The sequence below is a fragment of the Corvus brachyrhynchos genome, unplaced genomic scaffold (genome assembly GCF_000691975.1).
Source record: "Corvus brachyrhynchos isolate BGI_N302 unplaced genomic scaffold, ASM69197v1 scaffold94, whole genome shotgun sequence".
NCBI classification, from domain to species: Eukaryota; Metazoa; Chordata; class Aves; order Passeriformes; family Corvidae; genus Corvus; species Corvus brachyrhynchos.
This window is the reverse complement of record NW_008238330.1, coordinates 8,345,369-8,363,536: the sequence shown is the minus strand read 5'-3', so window position 1 is coordinate 8,363,536 and position 18,168 is coordinate 8,345,369. Positions and strand designations below refer to the sequence as shown.

Sequence of the window (18,168 nt, the reverse complement as noted above, 5' to 3'; positions counted from 1 at the left end):
ATATCATTTTACTTGGTAATGGAACAGTGTGTTTTCTGAAGAGGAAATATAAGGTCTGGAAAGGGTTTTTTATGCGGAAGTAATTTATCACCTCCAAAGAATTAGAATTTCTGAGTTTCTTAAAATATTAAATTTCCAGGACTCAACCTTTTATCTTGAGTTAAGCTAGTAAATAGATTTTCATTATTTGAGAAGGGGGAAAAGAATTTATTTTTTAAACAAAAGTAACTGTTGAAAAGTCAGGAAATAAAGTAGACTTTATATGTTCAAGATGGCAAGCAAGGTTACTTAGCAAGCTTTATCCACACTTCGACTCTTTATGAACTTCAAGTTTGACTAGATTTATTTGGAGGAGTGATCCCATAAATATATCACAGGGTCCCACTGAATCACCACTGATTCTGTTTTGCTCAGTTTGCAATCAAGAAGTGATTTCTTTCTATGAGTTGCTAGCACTCCAACTAGCTATGGTGTTTGAAATTTACTGAGGTAATTTTTTGTTGTAGCTTCTCCAAGTATGATCACTGCAGTCGGGATCATGCCTGAACTCCTAACATTGGTATATGAACCATGAGCCCATTATGACTGTGTCACATAGTAATATATTAATCAGCCATCTCTTAAAACCAGCTACCCATAGGCTGTTGGTTTTCATTTTTTGATGTATGCGGTTCCGTATTTGATTTTGCTGAATTAGAGACTTAAATTTATTACTTTAAAGTTGCATTGTGTAGGCTGAGATGCAGAAAATACTGCGGCTTACTGAATCACTGCAAGATTATTGATTTAAGTTGCTATAGTAAGGTCCAATTTTCTTACTACTTATAAGACAAAATAAAGTGAATCATTACATCTAAAATTTGTCATGTTGTTCTTGTATGAGTCTCTCCCCTTGCATAAATAATAAGCAGAGACTATTTGACTAATGAAGGGACTGAGATTTAATTTTCTATGTAATCATGTTAATAAGTCTTCGAATATTGTATTGTCCCATGTGTGCTGATAGCCAGGACTACTGCACTTTCCTGTCTCTCAGGATATCCCCACTTGTGTTACAGTTACACAGGTGCATTGCAAAAGAGTATTTTACAATATTTTAACATACAAGTTAGTTTTAAAAACAGTGACTTCTAATTTACTAAAACAATAATTTCTTGCTATGTACTGAGTTACCATTTTACTCCTACTCTGCTAAAATGATTCACTAAAATGACGAGTGCCTGCAGAAAAATTCCCAGTGCTTTAACCCTGGGTGTGAAAGAATATGTGAGGAAGGGTTGTGTGGGTTTTATGACTTAGTACCTTACTGTATGTTACAGTACTCTGTTCCTATCCAGTCTCTTCCCATTAGTCTGTAGCTTGACTGCAAGGCTGAGAATTATGGGTCTGGTGACTCAGACAAGTAGAGATGGTCCCTACACCACCTCCAATGCACTTGAAGCATAAGCCAAATGACATGTGCTGCTGCACTTCAGCATTGCCCATCAGTTTGCATTTTGAAGGAGAACACTCTGCGGAAAGAGATATTCATTGTGTTTATTGCATTTAAAACCAGTCCCATCTTTACCACAGTATCAAACAATAAAGATTTTTAGTTATTGCAGCAAATGGAGAGAATGACCTTTCTTCCTTTTAGAAAAATGTATGCTACAATGCTCCCTTTGGATTTTCTGATTTATTAGTACTTTATAATATTAGAATGATTGGTAAGATATGTGTGGTTTGTATGCTTAGTGGTCTAATGAGGTTTGAAGTCCCTGTAGACTGTTGTTCACTGGCTTCATAGAACAAGACTTGTGTGTGTGAGTAATAGCTTGAGCCTGACATTGTTAACATGCTTGTAACTTCATGGCACTTTATCTGAATAAAATTATATAAAAATTCTCTAATTCAGCAACCGGTCTCCTTAAAGAAGAGAACATAAACTAGGGTTTAAATTCTTTGTTTTGAAAGAGGATTAATTCCCAGATTTGAACTCATATGTAGCCCAACAGACTGATGAGTTTAATTTAAATGAGGTAGGTGAATCAAAAGATTGGAGTTCAGAATTCTGGTGTATAGCCATTGGTTGAAAATGTGCTTTTATGAAATTTTAGCTTCCAATATTTTAAAAAGAATATTAAAATCTGCGATCAATTCGTAAGTGAGAAAGTATTGGCCTGGTCCAATCATGAACTTGAAATTAAAACTTTATTTCTGGCACAGAATTGTAGTATGTTGGGTGGTTGAATGAACGTGCTCTATGTAGCTGGGCTCTCCAAACAGTAGAAAAGGAATGGGAACTGAATTTAACTGGAAAAAGCATGGAGAAATATTGTAGTTGAATTAAGTGTATAAGGTGTAAAAGTGCAACCACATATATGGTAATAGTGGATGGAGTCAAAATAAAACTCCCCTCATTAAATTTTTTAGCTGTCCAGATGCTTGAAAATACTTTGTTCTTCATTGTAGCCCATCTGTTATTCCTTATTATAACTGACATCACCACAGCTACCGCAACTTTTAAAGAATCACCGTATAAAAATGGCAAAACTTACATATAAACCCAGCAAAACTTAGCACTTATTACACAGTTTTATGGAAAGAAAACTGCAGGAATCAGACTTTATAGTTTGTTGAAAGATTTTCCCTTTCTGTATAGTAGTACTGTAATAGAAGCAATGCCAGTTATGACGCACAGTATGAACTGTTCAGTTATATACACGTATATATATAAATTTTTATTTGCGTGTTCTGTAAGAATGTTGCCTGATCTGAGAAGTTAAATGCAGAGAATTCTAGAATCTTTAACATAATACTTAACATAATTGCATTTTAAGGAAAAAATAAAAAGATTGCATCTGTTTTCCTCATCGCTGATTTGCCACTGGATTTTTGAGACATGGCAGTAGAAAATATGAGCCTTTTCAAAGGCCTTTTGAAGAGATAAATTTAATCTATGTCTCTTAGCCACAAAATATGAATGTGACTGCATTTCTTTTACTTTAGTAGGATTCTAATCCTGAAAGAGACATAGATGTGCCATGTACTATGTCCAGCATATACTGTGATTCAGGACTGGCCTTTCTAGTAAGATAACTTTAAATGGTGTTTACTCTATGATGTTAAGCACATGCCCATATTGCCAGTTCTCCTAATTTTATTGCATGTCACTTACTTGCTTTTTCAAAAAGCCTACTTTTTACAGTCATATGACTTTGTAAGGGTTTTAACTTCAGAATAACATTTAAAATATTCCTACCTTCATGGTTCTAAAGAAAACATTAAAAGTGAAAATTCTCAAGAACCAGAATGCAAGTAACTCCCCCTCCAGTATTTTAAATAAGATCCTTGCTTTTAAACAAATATCATGGGTTTTTTTGGCTAAGCCAGTATTTCTCTGTTCCAGTTGTTGTGACAGAGTGGGATATAAGGTTCTGAACTCTCAGTCTTGGAGCTGGTTCTGAACTCTCAGTCTTGGAGCTGGTTATTGAGCAGTTGGCTGGAGTTTATGGACATATTCTAACACTCTACCCGTGAAAGTGCTGGACATCTTGTTTGAAAAACAGTTTTATGAAAAATTTCAGTCTGTTGATTTTGAATGTTTTCATTATTATGCTGTTAACATGAAAGACTTTTTTGTACAAGGAGGAGCACTTGGGACATTTATGTCTAGCTGTGGAGCTGAGAGGCAGCAAGCAGTGCAAGTGCTAGAGATGTTTTGAAAAAGCAGCTTTGTTCTTTATAAGACAGGGTGAGGGGACAATTATAAATATTGTTAGAAGTAACAGTATACACACTTATTCCTTACTGAAATGCTGGAGAATTTTGAAAGTTGCAGGCAGCTGTGAGGAAAAAGAGATGTAAACTAATTTGAGTTGAGTGCTTTAAAAGTTATGTAATTCTTCAAACTTTCAGAATAAATCTGTTTTAAAGACACATTATGGTTATTCTTGTTAACCTCTTATAATCTGTGCATAGTCTAATTTTCCTTGTGTACCTCCCAATACTATCTTATATGAAGCCAACAATTAAGAATAAGCTTTATCTAAAATGATAAATTTACCAGGAGTAGATTTTATCAGCGAAGCTCCTTGCATCTCTTTTATGTTGGAAGCAGAGATACTAGAGGTCTCTCCAGCTTGCTTGACATGATATGGACTCTAACCACTATCTTGAAGTGGGAGAAGAGCAGGCTTAGTGGAAGAATAAACTTTTGAGGCTCTCCATATTCTAAATTCATGTGGCATAGCTGTTAGTACAGCCTTTGAAAGCTGTTGTATACCTGTCTGCTAGTGGGGGAACTTGGCCTTGAAACATATTTTAGATTTCACATGAAGGAAGTGCAAATGCAGAAATATGCCCTAAGAGAGAATGGAGCATGGAGATGCTTTAAGTGTGTCACAGTTGGTCTTAATTTCTTTCTTGTTGCTAATGCTGGTACTGTCATAGAGAAATCACAATGTAATTTCCCTTGTTTCTTATTATTTAGAGCTCTGACATAGAGGCTGCACTCTTACTTAAAGTAATCAGATTTGCTTGTCAGTCCTCATGTTCATTTTCAATTCAGCTAATGCCACTAAGTTTCTTAGATATGGAACTGTGGTAATACAAAATGCAATGTGTAAATTATGAACTTTTCCTTGAATACATTATACTTCATTTCTCTTTTTTTTTTTTTTTTGCTTAGAGCAAGATCATATATTTCTGGAGGCCTGTGTCATCACTCTGAATATTATGGTTTTATTCTACTTTTTGACAAATACTAATTTTACTTTAAAACTGCATTTTGTACAGCTGTCTGCTTTAATTTTTAAATAAAACTTTTGTTGCTTTTGAAATAGTTTTGATTTTATATCTAAAACAACAAGAAACCAAGTTGGTTAATCCTTCAGATAAAAGTTTACATTTTGTATGCAAGATGTAGTATGAGCTTAAATTTCATGCCTAGCCTGACTCTGTTAGCATGTGATGTGTGTGTGTCCCCTACCTGGAGGGACCAGAAGGTTATCTCGTGCAGGGATGTCTGTTCCAGAGCATACATTGTTAAATATTAGCTTGGTAAGATTCCCTTGTGTCAAGGGAATAACTGTTAAGCTGTTATACTAACCCTGGTAAAAAACCCCCACACCTGCTTCACATAATGTGACGTGGTACTCTCAGGGCTCACCTGTGTGAAAGCTCTGCTGCCCCGCAGGTGGCAGTAGCGCTCTGGCAGAAAGGACCCCCGACCTAAACTTCTCTGAGTAGTACTTGGTTTTAACTTGGCAGTGAAAGTAAAAACAGTCAATTTCCTTTTTTTTTTTTTCTTTTCTTTTTTTCCTTCTTTTGTTTTGTATGATGGAAAATACTCCTTTTTATTTGGTTGCTGGATGGCATTTTAGGCAAAGAGTCTCTTTTGAAGAGAAAACTACACAAGGAGGACTTCAAAAGCTAATGCCTGGTCAGTTTGTCCTGAAGTAAGGTGCTGGCTAGTTTGTTGTTTTGCTGTATAGTGCCACCATGTAAAGCTGCTAGTGGAAATGTCTTCGCTCACAAGTAGGGAGCAAAAGTACCCATATAAGACCTGAAAGGTGGAGAGTTCTTCAGGCATTTAAAATGGCCACGTTCAGGTTTTACTCAGTTCTGGCTCTCTGCATTTCAGCGTTTATAAGAGGGGATAAATGTTGGCCAGTTGTTCTAGTCATAACTTCTATTTTTTTTAACCTCTTTTCCATTTGTTCTCAAGATGAAATCATGTTTCATTTCCCTCTTCTTCTTGCATGTATTTCATAATTTTTTAAACGAAATTTGTATCTTATATTCTTAAGTTCAGCCATCCTAAGGTATCATAGAAATGGGAAGGATGAAGAATGCTTTTCTGCAAAGCAGCCACTTAATGCTGTTCAATATAATTATATATTGTTAAACAATTATATTTGAGCACTATATTTACATTATTTGTTTGCATGCCCACTGCAGAGTGTGCAAAGTATGTTAAATATAAAATAAAAAGTCTTAAAAGAGTTTTAATTTTTGAGAGCAATTAGATTGTCTGTTTTCATGTGTAATAGCAGAATGGGGAAGGCTTACGCGTACAAGCATTACTTCTAATGTAAGTTGAACCAAGATTTTTTTACTGAGGAAAGCGTTTCAAAGAATCCTGAGAGTGCTCCATGGATAGGCAGAACAGTTAGGAATCAGTAATAGCTGGCATTGAGTCACACTGGATGTACTTTGACTATTCAGCTGTGGGTGTACTTCAGATTTTGGAGTACGTATTTAATAAGAGTAAGATGGGCTTTTTACTTTTATTCCCATTAGTTCGTGTTAGAAAATTCTTATAGTTATCTACTCCTAGTCTGATCTTCCTTCAGTGTTTTATCAAATACTTCACATAGTTACAGCTTCAAATGACACTGAAATGGTAGTGAACTTAGAATAATTTAGGTTTTCCAAAGCACTAAACTAGAAAGTCCTATTGAGGTATGCTCTTGCCTATAATTACCTCAAAGGGTGATAAAATGAGAGGAATGGATTCAAAATGATTGAGCACAATTCCAGGAATTAGTTTCCTAATTTAGTAGTTTTTAAATAATACATTATCGATAAGGAACAGAAGGTAGTATTGCAGAGAATCTTGTTTTCTGAAATGGTTGGTATGACTAACAGCAATTAAGACTGCTTCTGAAATTGAAGTAGAAATTTTATGAGCTATTATAAATATAAATAATTAAAGCTGTAAATGGTGTCAATAACCAGACCTTGTTCTAAGAGTTGTCCAAAACTTAGCATGTGTCATTCAAATAGAACTCAGAACTACAGATTCAACTTCTAAATCAATTGTTTGAGTGATCAGTTTGGTATTATATAACTGGAAACATGCAAAGCATTTTAATTTCTTCAAGAACTATGTTGTGAGCAATTTGTTTAGTAAGAGAAACATACAAAAAGCATATGCCATTATTATTAACCAGAATCCAATAAAAGATAGTCTTTCAAATTATTACCATATGTGTGCAGGAGCTGCTTCGTACTGTAAAGTTATTTTAGATATCAGAATAATTTGTTTTATACTTTGAGTTTCTCACTGTTAAAATGTCCCCTTAGATTTACTATTACTCTGGCTATTGTGTGATACATAGTAAAAAAAATAGCTTACAATAAAAGAAATTTAACAAGAAATTGAAATTCCAGATTGTATGCAAAATGTGCCAAATGAAGTAATGGTATTTGCAGGGATATTGTGTGAGAGCAGTAGCTGTGAGGAAACTACTGTAAAACTGTTAAATATGCTTCCCTTCCCCCAGCTGTCCTTAACTACTGTTAAAAAAAGATTGAGAAAATAACGCAATTTTGACTGGCTGACAAACATTCCAACAGAGAAATGAATGTATTATAAAAAAATATATTAGAACTGCTTGCCCATATTTTCCTTATTGCTTCTATTGATATGCAAATTCATGGACAGCTTTTAAGTAGGAAAGATTACTACAAAAGGCTTTTTTATACTTCTGTATGTTTCATGTTGAACAATCTTCTTGGGACCCAGCAGAACACTAACTGAAGCAAAGGAAAAGTATAATTTGTAATGCTGTTTTCTTAAAGTAATGCTTTTGTCTCTGAGATAGTGCAGACTTCAAGGATGTCATGACTATTGGGAAAGTTGGTTGAAATGAGCTTATTTTAAGGTGGAGTTTCTGAATGTGCATTCTGTAATGCTGACATAAACTCAGAAGTTAAGCAAAGTATAATGTACATAGGTAAATCACCTCATTGATTTAAATTTATCTCATTTGATAGACTGATTAGCTGCAGATGACTGCCAGCTTAATTGTATATAGGAAGGACTGTATTTTCAAACTACTTTTGAATGTATTATGCCTTAGTAGTATATCATCAAAGATTTATTGCTAACTCTGTAGCTATATTTCTTCATGCTCTTTTGATTTACATTCAGATGTCCTCATGGAACTTTCCTTATTAGATTAACAGATGCAAAACTTTGGGAAAAAGTTTTAAGATGGTCCAAAGCCGTTGCCGGGCAATTCTAGAAATTGTCTTGTTTTCAGAAGTTTTCTTTCTCCAGTTGTGGAAAAAGCTCCTGATGCTATTTCTCTTGTTGTAGCCCTTTTTTTGTAAAAAAAAAAAAAAAAAAAGGTTGTTTTTTTTTTGTAATTTGATAGCAAAGTGTGGAGCAGTATATTTAGTAGCATGGTAATATCTGCCTCAACAATGCCCCATTTTTGAAGACTTTGCCGCACCCCTGACTGTCGGGGTCCCTTCCTCCTGCCATGTGGTCCAGGGAGAGCGGCCCTGGGAGGGGAGACACGGGGTTTCCCTGCCCCTGCTCAGCCTCGTTCCCATTGGTTGGTTTGTGTTCCCTGCGCGGGCAGAAGGACCCTTGGTCCCGTGACTGGAACAGTTCCTGGGCAGAGCTCCGGCCATGCGGCTGGAGAAATAAACATCTCTGAAACATCTAGCAAGAATCTGGCCATAGATATTTCTTTTCCACGGGCCTCGTTGACTAATACACGTGTTGCAGTATCTGCACTGTAACACCTGACTAATATGGCAAAGCTCCTTGCAAGTGTTTGTCAGGTGTTAACAAAAATCCTCTACATTAGACGTTATTTGCATACCTTACTTAAGATTGTGTTGTGGTGCCAAGTATTCATAATAGTCTGTCTCCTAGCGTTGTTCATACTGAGAGCTCAGGGTTAGCCCAATGTATTTGTTTCATGTGCCATCCAAAACTCTGTAAATGTAGGACAGATTTGTGTTGTACAGAGCTTTTTGGGTATAAGAAAATTAGGATGAACGGTTCTGCATGTTATTCAAACAACAGACCCTATCCTGAGCAAGGAAACTAACTATAGTCAACAACAAATATTCAAGTAGTGAGAGAAACCAGGACTCATGCTTAGTTCCAGTTCTTGTTGATAGTTTACAGTTTGTCAAAAAATCCCTTTAGGATGCTGTGACCCAAGCTCACAGGTCACAAAAAAGTCATGACATTCACAGGATGGCTGCTAACACGGGTGCTGGATATATAAGTTGAAAATCAGTGTTCAGTCTTCCACTTTCTTTTCTTCAGGTATTTGTTGGGGCATCTGCAGCCTTATGGTGTTCACAAAGACAGCTTCCTATTACAGTTTTTGTAGCGAATGCTAAAAAAATTCATGTTAAAAATTGCAGTGATGGTTAAAAATTTCTGTGGCAGTAAGCAGTAGTCCCCAAAAAGAAGACTGTTTCTGTTTAAGATGGACTTGTGTAGTAGGTAAGGGGAACATTGTGTTTGAGCCCTTTTGTGTGTGTTCTGTTCCAGAAGGCAGTTCAGATTTGCATGTTCCAGCTTCAGTGAAGGGCTGACTGGAGGTACCTGTTGTCCAAAATAACCTCACAAGCAGTTTCCGTACGTTCATGGTTCAACAAGGAGATTTATTTCTTTCACTGAGTAACAGCTGCATTCTGTAGAAAGAGAAAGCTCAAACTTACCTACAGCAATTACTTATTTGTTTAGTGCCCAGTAGGGTCTTCGTTCCTGTGTGCAGTTATAACTGTACAGGGTTCAGATGATCTCAGTTACAGCACAGTTTTTCCAGCTTATTTGATTGCAGCTGTAAAATCTCCACTAGGATTGTGGCCTTAGTGTGCTATAAAAAGACATTTTGAACAGTACAATTGGATCTTCAGTGATCAAAATTAATCTGTGACATCTGTTGGCTTTCATAATTAGTATTACCATGGAAAATTTTGGATTGAGGTTTCCTGTCTGTGTGTTCTGGAGCCATGCTACAAGACCATGTAGGAAACCAGAGAGCATTCTATTTCTTTTATATAGCTACCTGCCTTTTAATGAGTATTGTACTAGAGGAGGCATTTGAAAGGTATCAGTGTGTGTAAGTTAAAAGAATTTTTGTTAATTCTATATGAATTATAGCTTGAACACTTCTATAAATGCAGTATTTTATGAGGGTTTAATTAGTGGGATAGTGAATTAGGCCTTCTTGTCCAAATCACTTTTTATATCTAAGAATTAAATTTGATCTATCTTTGCTTTTTATGGCAGTTGTGTTTGATGCAAAGGCAGTATCTGTTATATGATATTCTAAGGATGGAATAAGAGCAAGTTACTGGCATGAATGTGAAACGTCATGGTTATGAAAGTGAATACAGGCTTTTAATTTAATTAAAAGTAGGCATTTAAAAAAATAAAGTGAAAGTTAGCTTTCTCCTAGTATTTGCTGTTAACATCTATGCTGGTCTTTACTGTTCAGTTTCTCTTCTGTTAGGAATAACTTTCAAACTAAGCAAAATGCTGGCAGTAGTCCCTATTATCTCATAGTTTGTTAAATACTTTCCTAAATCTTGCATTTGCATTGTACAGATCAGATAAACAAAATGAGTGAGATTTTTGTAGGAGCAATGAAGTACTTTTCCCTTGAGAGAAAAGAGACTATAGTGTAGCTGATAAAACACTCACTTGTATTGATTCAGGGGAATGTAAGGGAAATGCTCTGGATCCATGTGGTTTCCTTTCAGAAGGATACTGCAGGGAACAGCCAGCCAGGGTTTGAAGCCAGCACAGTAGCTGCAATAGCAGCCGAAGAATTGGTTAGGGGAGCTATTGATACCATGAAAGCCCTAAAGCTGTCTTCTTTGTGAGCATCTTCCATCTGTTCATGATTTCTTCTAAACTTTATTTTCCATTTAGCAAATTCCTTTTCCTGCATATCCACCTAAATATTGCAACTTCAAAAGACTTAAATGAGTAAATAGGTTACAATTGTCTGGTCTATTCAGCTTGTTTGTTCTAATCCTTTCCATTACTTCTGATTTTACAGGTTCACAGATTCTGGGGGTTCTTTAGTCAGCTAACACAAATCCATTCTTAGATATGATTGCAATAAGTGGGAGTAATATTAATAAACATGTCCAAATTAAGGAATAAATGTAGTTATTGCCTCTGTGATTCTTCCCAATTTCTTAGTAAGCTTTATTTTTTTGTGCAGAGACTTGAAGGGTGTTATAGTCACTCTGAGTGATGATGGGCATCTTCAGTGTTCATACCTTGGAACTGATCCTTCACTCTTCCAGGCTCCTAAGGTTGATTCTAGGGAAATAAACTATGAAGAAATGAATGCTGAAATGAAAGAGCTTCAGAAAATCATCAGGGAGGCCACAAAACCACAAGGTATACTTCTTTCTTATTCTGTGTTTTTACATACTTTTATATTCCTGACTTTCCTTTTAGCACTTTAAAATATTTTGTTTTCAGGCTTTACCCATAGTTACATTTCTGTAGAAAATTTAGTATTTAAGAAAAATAAATAAAATCCTAGACTCTAAGGCCTTTGGATAAACGGTTTTTTCTTTGTATTTTCATAATGCTGTTGGGAGGTTCAAGATGTTTATGTCAGGTTGCAGATAATTCTCACTAGTGCAAGGGTTCAGAATAAAAACTTGACAGTGCATGAACCACCCAAAAGAAGAAAACTTGGAGAATTTCAACAATCTGATGTAGTTAGGCTTCAGAGACTGTAAAAGTATTGCCAAATTTCTGGTTTATTATTACAAGTGACTTCTTAAGTTATGAAATTAACAAAAAAAGACTTTTTTTAAAGCAACTTTTCTGTTGGTTTAACTATTCAAAAGATTTATTTGTAGAACATAGTGACATATTGTTACCCACATAACTGATGATGATAAGTTCTGGAATTTATGTACATTGCTAATAACTTGCATTGATTTTATTCAAGTAAGGTCATGCAATTTCTACAGAGATCCTTCAAAGTTTGTGTTTTCATAACTGAGTTTTTAAACAGCCTGACTTGCTCCTGGAATTGGAAGCATGTGATTTTACAGGAAACTATGGAAAAATCTTCAACAAATAGAAGGAAAATATTAAAATCTTCTCTTGATGATAGTTAGCAGGTTCTTAAAATACATTAAAGAAACAGTCATGGCTTTCTGTGTGAAAAAAAAAAGTGAAAAAGCTTGCAGTTGAAATTCCTAGAAAATAAAAATTATTTATCTGCAGGCATGAGTTTGATTCTACAACACAAAGATTTTTTTGTTTTGTAATTACATGTAATTTCATCCATTATCATGGTAGACTAATATCAGGATTTTAATTTTCCAAATCCAGTAATGTATTATTTAGCATATAGATGTGGATAAATTCCACTGATTTTTACCACAGTCCGTCCTTACTGGTATTTGACAATTTTGTCTGTCTGTCATAACCAAAGGAAAAAATAACATGATGGAAAGAAGAATTCCATTTGAAGTGAATCAACTTCAGCTTGTTAGTTTCAACATGTTGTGTGGAAGCTCTAAAGAGAGAGAAAGGAACTGTAGCTGTCCTTTTAAAATTTTGTAATAAATGTCATGGTATGAATGACAAGCTTACCATGAATATTGTTGATCTTTTTCACCATTTCTTCTTCTGAATTTCTTTTTCTTCTTCGATTTGTCTAATCTGATCTAAGTGGTGTTTTCAGATGAGTTTTTATGAATGCTCTTTTTGTTGTGGAGAGATGCTCTAAGGATGTTGTGTTTGGCTTTAACTGGATGTAAAACTTGTAGGAGAACCTTTTTATACAACAAAACTTATGAAGAATGCCTGTCAATTTTGGATGTTTTGGCTTTGTTTCATTTTGTCCTTTTTTTCTTACTACTTCAGCTCAAACCTTGGTTGCCATTAAGTTACTCCTAAGCACAATCTTTAAAATGACCCGTTGACTTTCCTGTCTTTTGAATTCATGCTTGTGCAGTAAGAGCTTGTGTTGTTTTGAAAATATCTACCCATATATGGAAATAATTTTTCTTTGTTTCATTTTGACTTTCAAACGTGGAAGGTATTTAGAATTAGGTCATTGTATTAAAAAAACCTTAGAGTAGTTATTTCCATAAATGTCTTGTATTTCTGTCCAGTGCTGACCATTAAACTGTTGAACTTAAGCTGTTTTATACATTTCAAAGAATAAGGATTTACATTACAAACTGATGAAATATTTAAAAATCTTAACTGTTATACTCACTTAAATCTAATGTTACTTGCATCAGTCTGGACGACATAAGTGATTAAACATAACGTGTTTTGGCTCAGTTTAATAGTAACAAAAAGCTGATACTTACATGTAAACTTTGATTGTGATCTCTGTTATACTTCTGATAGAAAAATGACTGTATGACAGAGGTTGCATCATAGTTAGCTTGAAGAAGCAACCAGAAGAGAAATTATTAAGAAGGGATAGAAAAAGAATGGACTGTGCTGAGCTATATGTAATTGGCAGAACCAGTTCTTAGCAATTCTGGCAGTATGAAACAGGCCTAAACTTCTTTTCTATGTGGTATTGGAGAAATGTGTTTAGGTTTTGCTTTTCTTTCTTGTAGTAAAGGGAGGCATTTCTCTCTGAGCACAAGAAAATGAATACTTATTTTCTGTCTTCATCAAAATCTTTTCCCTTGACCCTCTTGTTAGGAAGAGATAATGTGCTGTCTGCTAGTTCTAGGTCATTTTCAGGACCCTGTGTGTAATAAAATTCTTGCAGCTTTCTGAATGTGCTCATGCTCTCAGTTATTCAGTTGGTATGTTAATTGTCCCTTTACATCAACTCTTTACTCGTTGTTACTTTAGGAACTATGTATTTCCTGTTCAGATTTTTCATTTTCCGATACATTTAGTATGTTAGAAAACAGAAGTGCTTTTCAGAAAAATGCAAATAGCCTAGCACTGTACTTCCAGACTATTAAGAGAAGGTTATGTAATTCCTCATGGTTTCTAAGGCTTTAATTTGTATAACTTTTTTTTTTGCATGTGTGAATCTGCATAAGGTTTTGTATCATGAATATCAGTGAGTTTGTAGCATTCTTTGCCTTGCATGTTGATAGTCCTGGGAATCATCTGGTAACACATTTTAATCAAGCCACATGTAATGGTCTATACATAAAACTTTGATATACCTCCTAATGCAGAGAAATGTGCTGAAGATTAGACTGTTTGGGAATCTTTCTTTGTTTAACATACTCCCTATCAAATTATTTAGATGAAAGTGCCATGAGATGTGGGGTGTGTTATTTTGGAGGTAGTTATTCATCGTAAGTATATTGGCATTTACATGTGAGGACAAAAGTTTAAAAATAGCTTACAGTCTCTGAAGATCATGGATATTATGTGTAAAATCTTGTTACAGAATGCATCTAAATCCTTTTTCATATGTAAATCAGAAACTCAGAATGAGATCCAGGTTTAAGCTGTCTGTAGAAATCGTGAAGCTTCTTTGGAAGTTTCCAAAATCATATGCATTGCTATTTTTTCTTTATACTAGTAGATGTAGATATGTAACTTTGAGATTTGATGATGTTGAAATTGTATTATTTTTAGAAATATAGTTGAATGTTTCTTAAAGGAGAACTGATTTGCTTTTGCTTTTTTCTTTTTCTTCCAGATGTTTTGCCTGAATCTGAAAAACAGAGAGATGTAACTGTCACAGCAGAAGTTTCACCTGATTTGGATGAAGAATCTGTATGTACCTGTTAAAAAAGGAAATTACTCTGAGAACATTGGTTTCACATGAGTAAATAATGATTGATCATGCATAGTGATTACTATTTATATTTGTGGGACTGAGCTTCATGGCCCTTAGTTTTATATTAATTAGAACCCACTTTTATTAAAGATTTTAACTAGAATTACTAAAATTATTTATCTTCTGTCTGGGGATCTTTAGATTCTTGGCTGAACAAACATAAGTGAACAAGAACTTAGGATCTGGATTAACTTTGTAGTGGTGAGAAGTTGTACTGGTGAGCAGTTGTTAACATTGGGGAAAACAGTAGAAGAACCCTCGGAGCTTTCAAAGACAGAATACTCAAACCACTCAAGCTGCATTGTAAGAAATAATCTTTCTCCAAGCTGTCATTCAATATTCTTTGGTGTTGCAGCCTAATTAGTTTATTCATGTTGTATATGTATGTAGTTTACAAAAATTATTCAAATTAAGATTTGGGAGAGCTTATATTGTCTTTTAAGACTCTTCAAACATTTCAGAACATACTAGGTCATCTATTATTAGCCATTTCTGGCCACTAATTTCTGGAAAACTGATTTTCCACAGCTACTTACTGTTTAAAAAATACACAAGGATATTATTCTTTGATAAATGGACCTCTCTAAAATGTGTGCTAGTGTCCTAGCACTTGTCTGTTGGAAAAAGAACAGTGTGACATGGTCTTGGCTAGCTGCAATAATCTCTCACAACACTTAGAACTGTTAGGTTCACAGAATGCTCTAATGCTGCTGTGCTCATTTGCTCAACCTTCCAGATGCAACTGGTCTCTTTCATATGTAAGTAACTCAGTCTATCAATCAAACCACAGTCTTGAATCTTTATCTGCCCATGTATCTTAGTTTCCTGTGTGGTCGGCTTTTCTGTGGGTTCTTTCAGTAGATGCCTAGGAAAGAAAAATCTGGTAAAATACTTTGTGGGGAAGGATCAATAAGCAAGTGTAGGAACGATTTTAGGGCTTCTGCAGTTACCTTGGAAACGACAGGATTTCCGATGCTACTCCTGCACTTGTGAAAAGATTGAAATTGCGATGTGTGTGATAAAAGCAAAGAGGATATAGACATATTGATTAGATAAGCAAGTGGAGGACCATTCTGTTATTTAACACCACCTCTTGTGTGTGGCCTCTTATCCAGGAAATCCAGGTGATTTCTGAAAGCTGAATATGATAAGGGTTCTATATCTTTATACCCCTTCTATTGTTTCACGATCAACCACTGGTTGCCAGAGAGCATGACAAGCCAGTATGACAGTATCTGTCTTTTTTTAGCTGAAAAAGGTGCACAATGTACAAATGCAAGTCCTACTTCTAGAACCCCGAGAGCCTATTATCTTCCTGACTTCTTAGGAACTTTGGCCCTTATATTGTTTTTAATTTACTCTTTTATAATGAGAAGGTGTAAGTTCAAGTCAGTAATTTGGTATTATAGCAGAAGTGAGAGAAATGTTTCTTTATAAGAGTTTAAATGGGAACATTTTCTGTAACTGTACTGACTGACCTGTTTCAAAATGAAATACAAGCATAAAATAAAATTAAAAATAGACCACAAGGTCAAGATAAATTTTGAAGTAGAAGGAATTGCCTACTGCAATAGAAATTAGCAGGAGTATCAAAGTGCCTGCTAGAATTTTCTTTTGAAGTTCCAGGTATATTTCTGATTATAAGATAGTGTGTGATGATTTTATAGTACATGCTATACTGTGTATATAATATATTGGCAGAGCAGAAGGTATTTACAGAATTTGAATAAATATACAGTGAAAAGTAGTGTGCCAAACAAAACAGTTTCAAATATTCATATATACATCAGAGTATATTAGTTTCTTATATATACAACATTCATGACCTTTTGCTATCCTTTTTGCAGGCAATTTCAAACAGAGACTTTACATTTTCAGAAGGAACTCAGAAATTTATTTTGTGTATTTTAATCTGTCATAGGAATGATAAGTCCTTTAATGTTAATTCTGTATTTACCAAGTTGATGGTAGGAAAGTAATATTGCTTTTATTGTGTTTTCTCATTCATGTGGAACATTGAATTTACTCTGTTTTCATCTTTTTCTCCACAGCAAGCCATTGACAGTGAGGTAAAAGCAGGGGCAGTACCATCAGTCACAGTAAAGGTACTGTGCCTAACTCAAACAGCAGCATTTGAATAGTGGTGGCAAATTGTAACAAGCCTGTCACTTTCTGTGTGTTTCACTTAGAACATGAAAATGAGTGAAGTTTGAAATGCAATATATACTTAATTTTTTTCTCCTTGGTATGACAAGGTGCCATTCTAGCAAGCCTTCTGCTCCAGTCGGAAAGTGATTGCAGTTTTATTTTTGATAGGCTTACCAATAAGCAGACACAGAAACATTATTTGGATGGAATGAAGTAGTTTTTGATGTCATGAGAATATTTTTTCCAACAGCAATAAATGTTTGGTTACTGAAGGGGGAAGTTTATAATCTTCAGCTGCCTTTTTAGTTGTCAATAAACAAAAATAGACTTTCTTTTGTAAAAAGACTTACATAGCTTTAGCTATTTAAAAAGAAAACTAGGAAAATCTAACTAGAAAATTTCAGTTTGTCATGAGACCTGGTGCCTGTAACTGATTGTAAAGAAAGTGTGCGTTTGCGTGTGTAAGTGTAGGTTTTCCTCAATATTGCCTAAAAAGGATAATAATTTTTATTTCTGACTTTAGGATGATCTCCTAAGAATATCAGTGGAGTCTCCTTTTTGAGAGCCTTACAAGTTTTCTTTCTGTCTTGAGTGAAAAAGCTGATGTTTGAACCAGATCCCCTCAAACTAGTGTGGTTTACTTGGTCCAACATCTTTCCCTGCATTTTTAAGTGCTAAAAATGATACAGGATAAAACCATTATTCTGATAAAGTCAGTGATAATTTTATCAAATAAACTATATATTTATATATTTCATAAGATTTTTAATGGGAAGACTATTAATTACCCATTCTGTTTTCTTGTTTATGCATCCTGTACCTTTTAGTGAAACAAAAATAGTAAATGTGGGAGTTACCATGCATTCAATATTTTCTAGAATCTTTTTATGTGATAAGTTCCTATAACTGGTGTATTGTTAAACCTAAATCAATGTTGATGTTAATTATGTTAAAGTAGTCAAAGACTTGAGTAATTTTATGAGTAATAGTATTCTAAACTGATTTAACCTGGCTGTAGTGAGCTCCTTGGTAGGGCAGCAATGCAAAATAGATGATATTAGATATATGGTCTCTGTCTATGCAGACCATATTCAGATCTCAGTCACCATGATACTTTCATTTTAGATATGAGTTAGGGACACAGTTTTGATATCCATTGGTTTTGCAGTGAAATAACTGTATCCAATAGAAGCAATGAGGACCACTCTTTATGTTTAGCTGAGCTCTCAGTGTCTGGAGCTGTTGTGCTGAGTACCCTGTATATTGATTTCCTTATTTTGTGTGCAGTAAAAAAATCAAATAAAACTTGAAGTTGTTCAGAAGACTATGCATTGCTGTTTGCAGTTAAAGGAAGTGATTTCTTTGGTTATCTTCGATTTTATTCTTCTTGGGTTTTTTTTCTGCTATAGTCATCTAAAAAATGCAGAATTTTATATTTGTTTGTGTTAGAATGAATGCTCATGCC

General features: G+C 34.7%; 1 protein-coding gene across 4 annotated transcripts in view; it reads left to right on the top strand.

The window, feature by feature from the left end:
- Positions 1-18,168, top strand: part of BBS9 (Bardet-Biedl syndrome 9) — a 286,617-nt gene that overhangs the window by 41,916 nt on the left and 226,533 nt on the right. For all 4 annotated transcript variants that reach the window (XM_017734464.1, XM_017734463.1, XM_017734466.1 and 1 more), the window contains 3 exons: positions 10,974-11,155; positions 14,415-14,491; positions 16,607-16,660. In XM_017734464.1, coding sequence (XP_017589953.1) covers positions 10,974-11,155; positions 14,415-14,491; positions 16,607-16,660 — 313 coding nt within the window. The remainder of the gene's footprint in view (positions 1-10,973; positions 11,156-14,414; positions 14,492-16,606; positions 16,661-18,168) is intronic.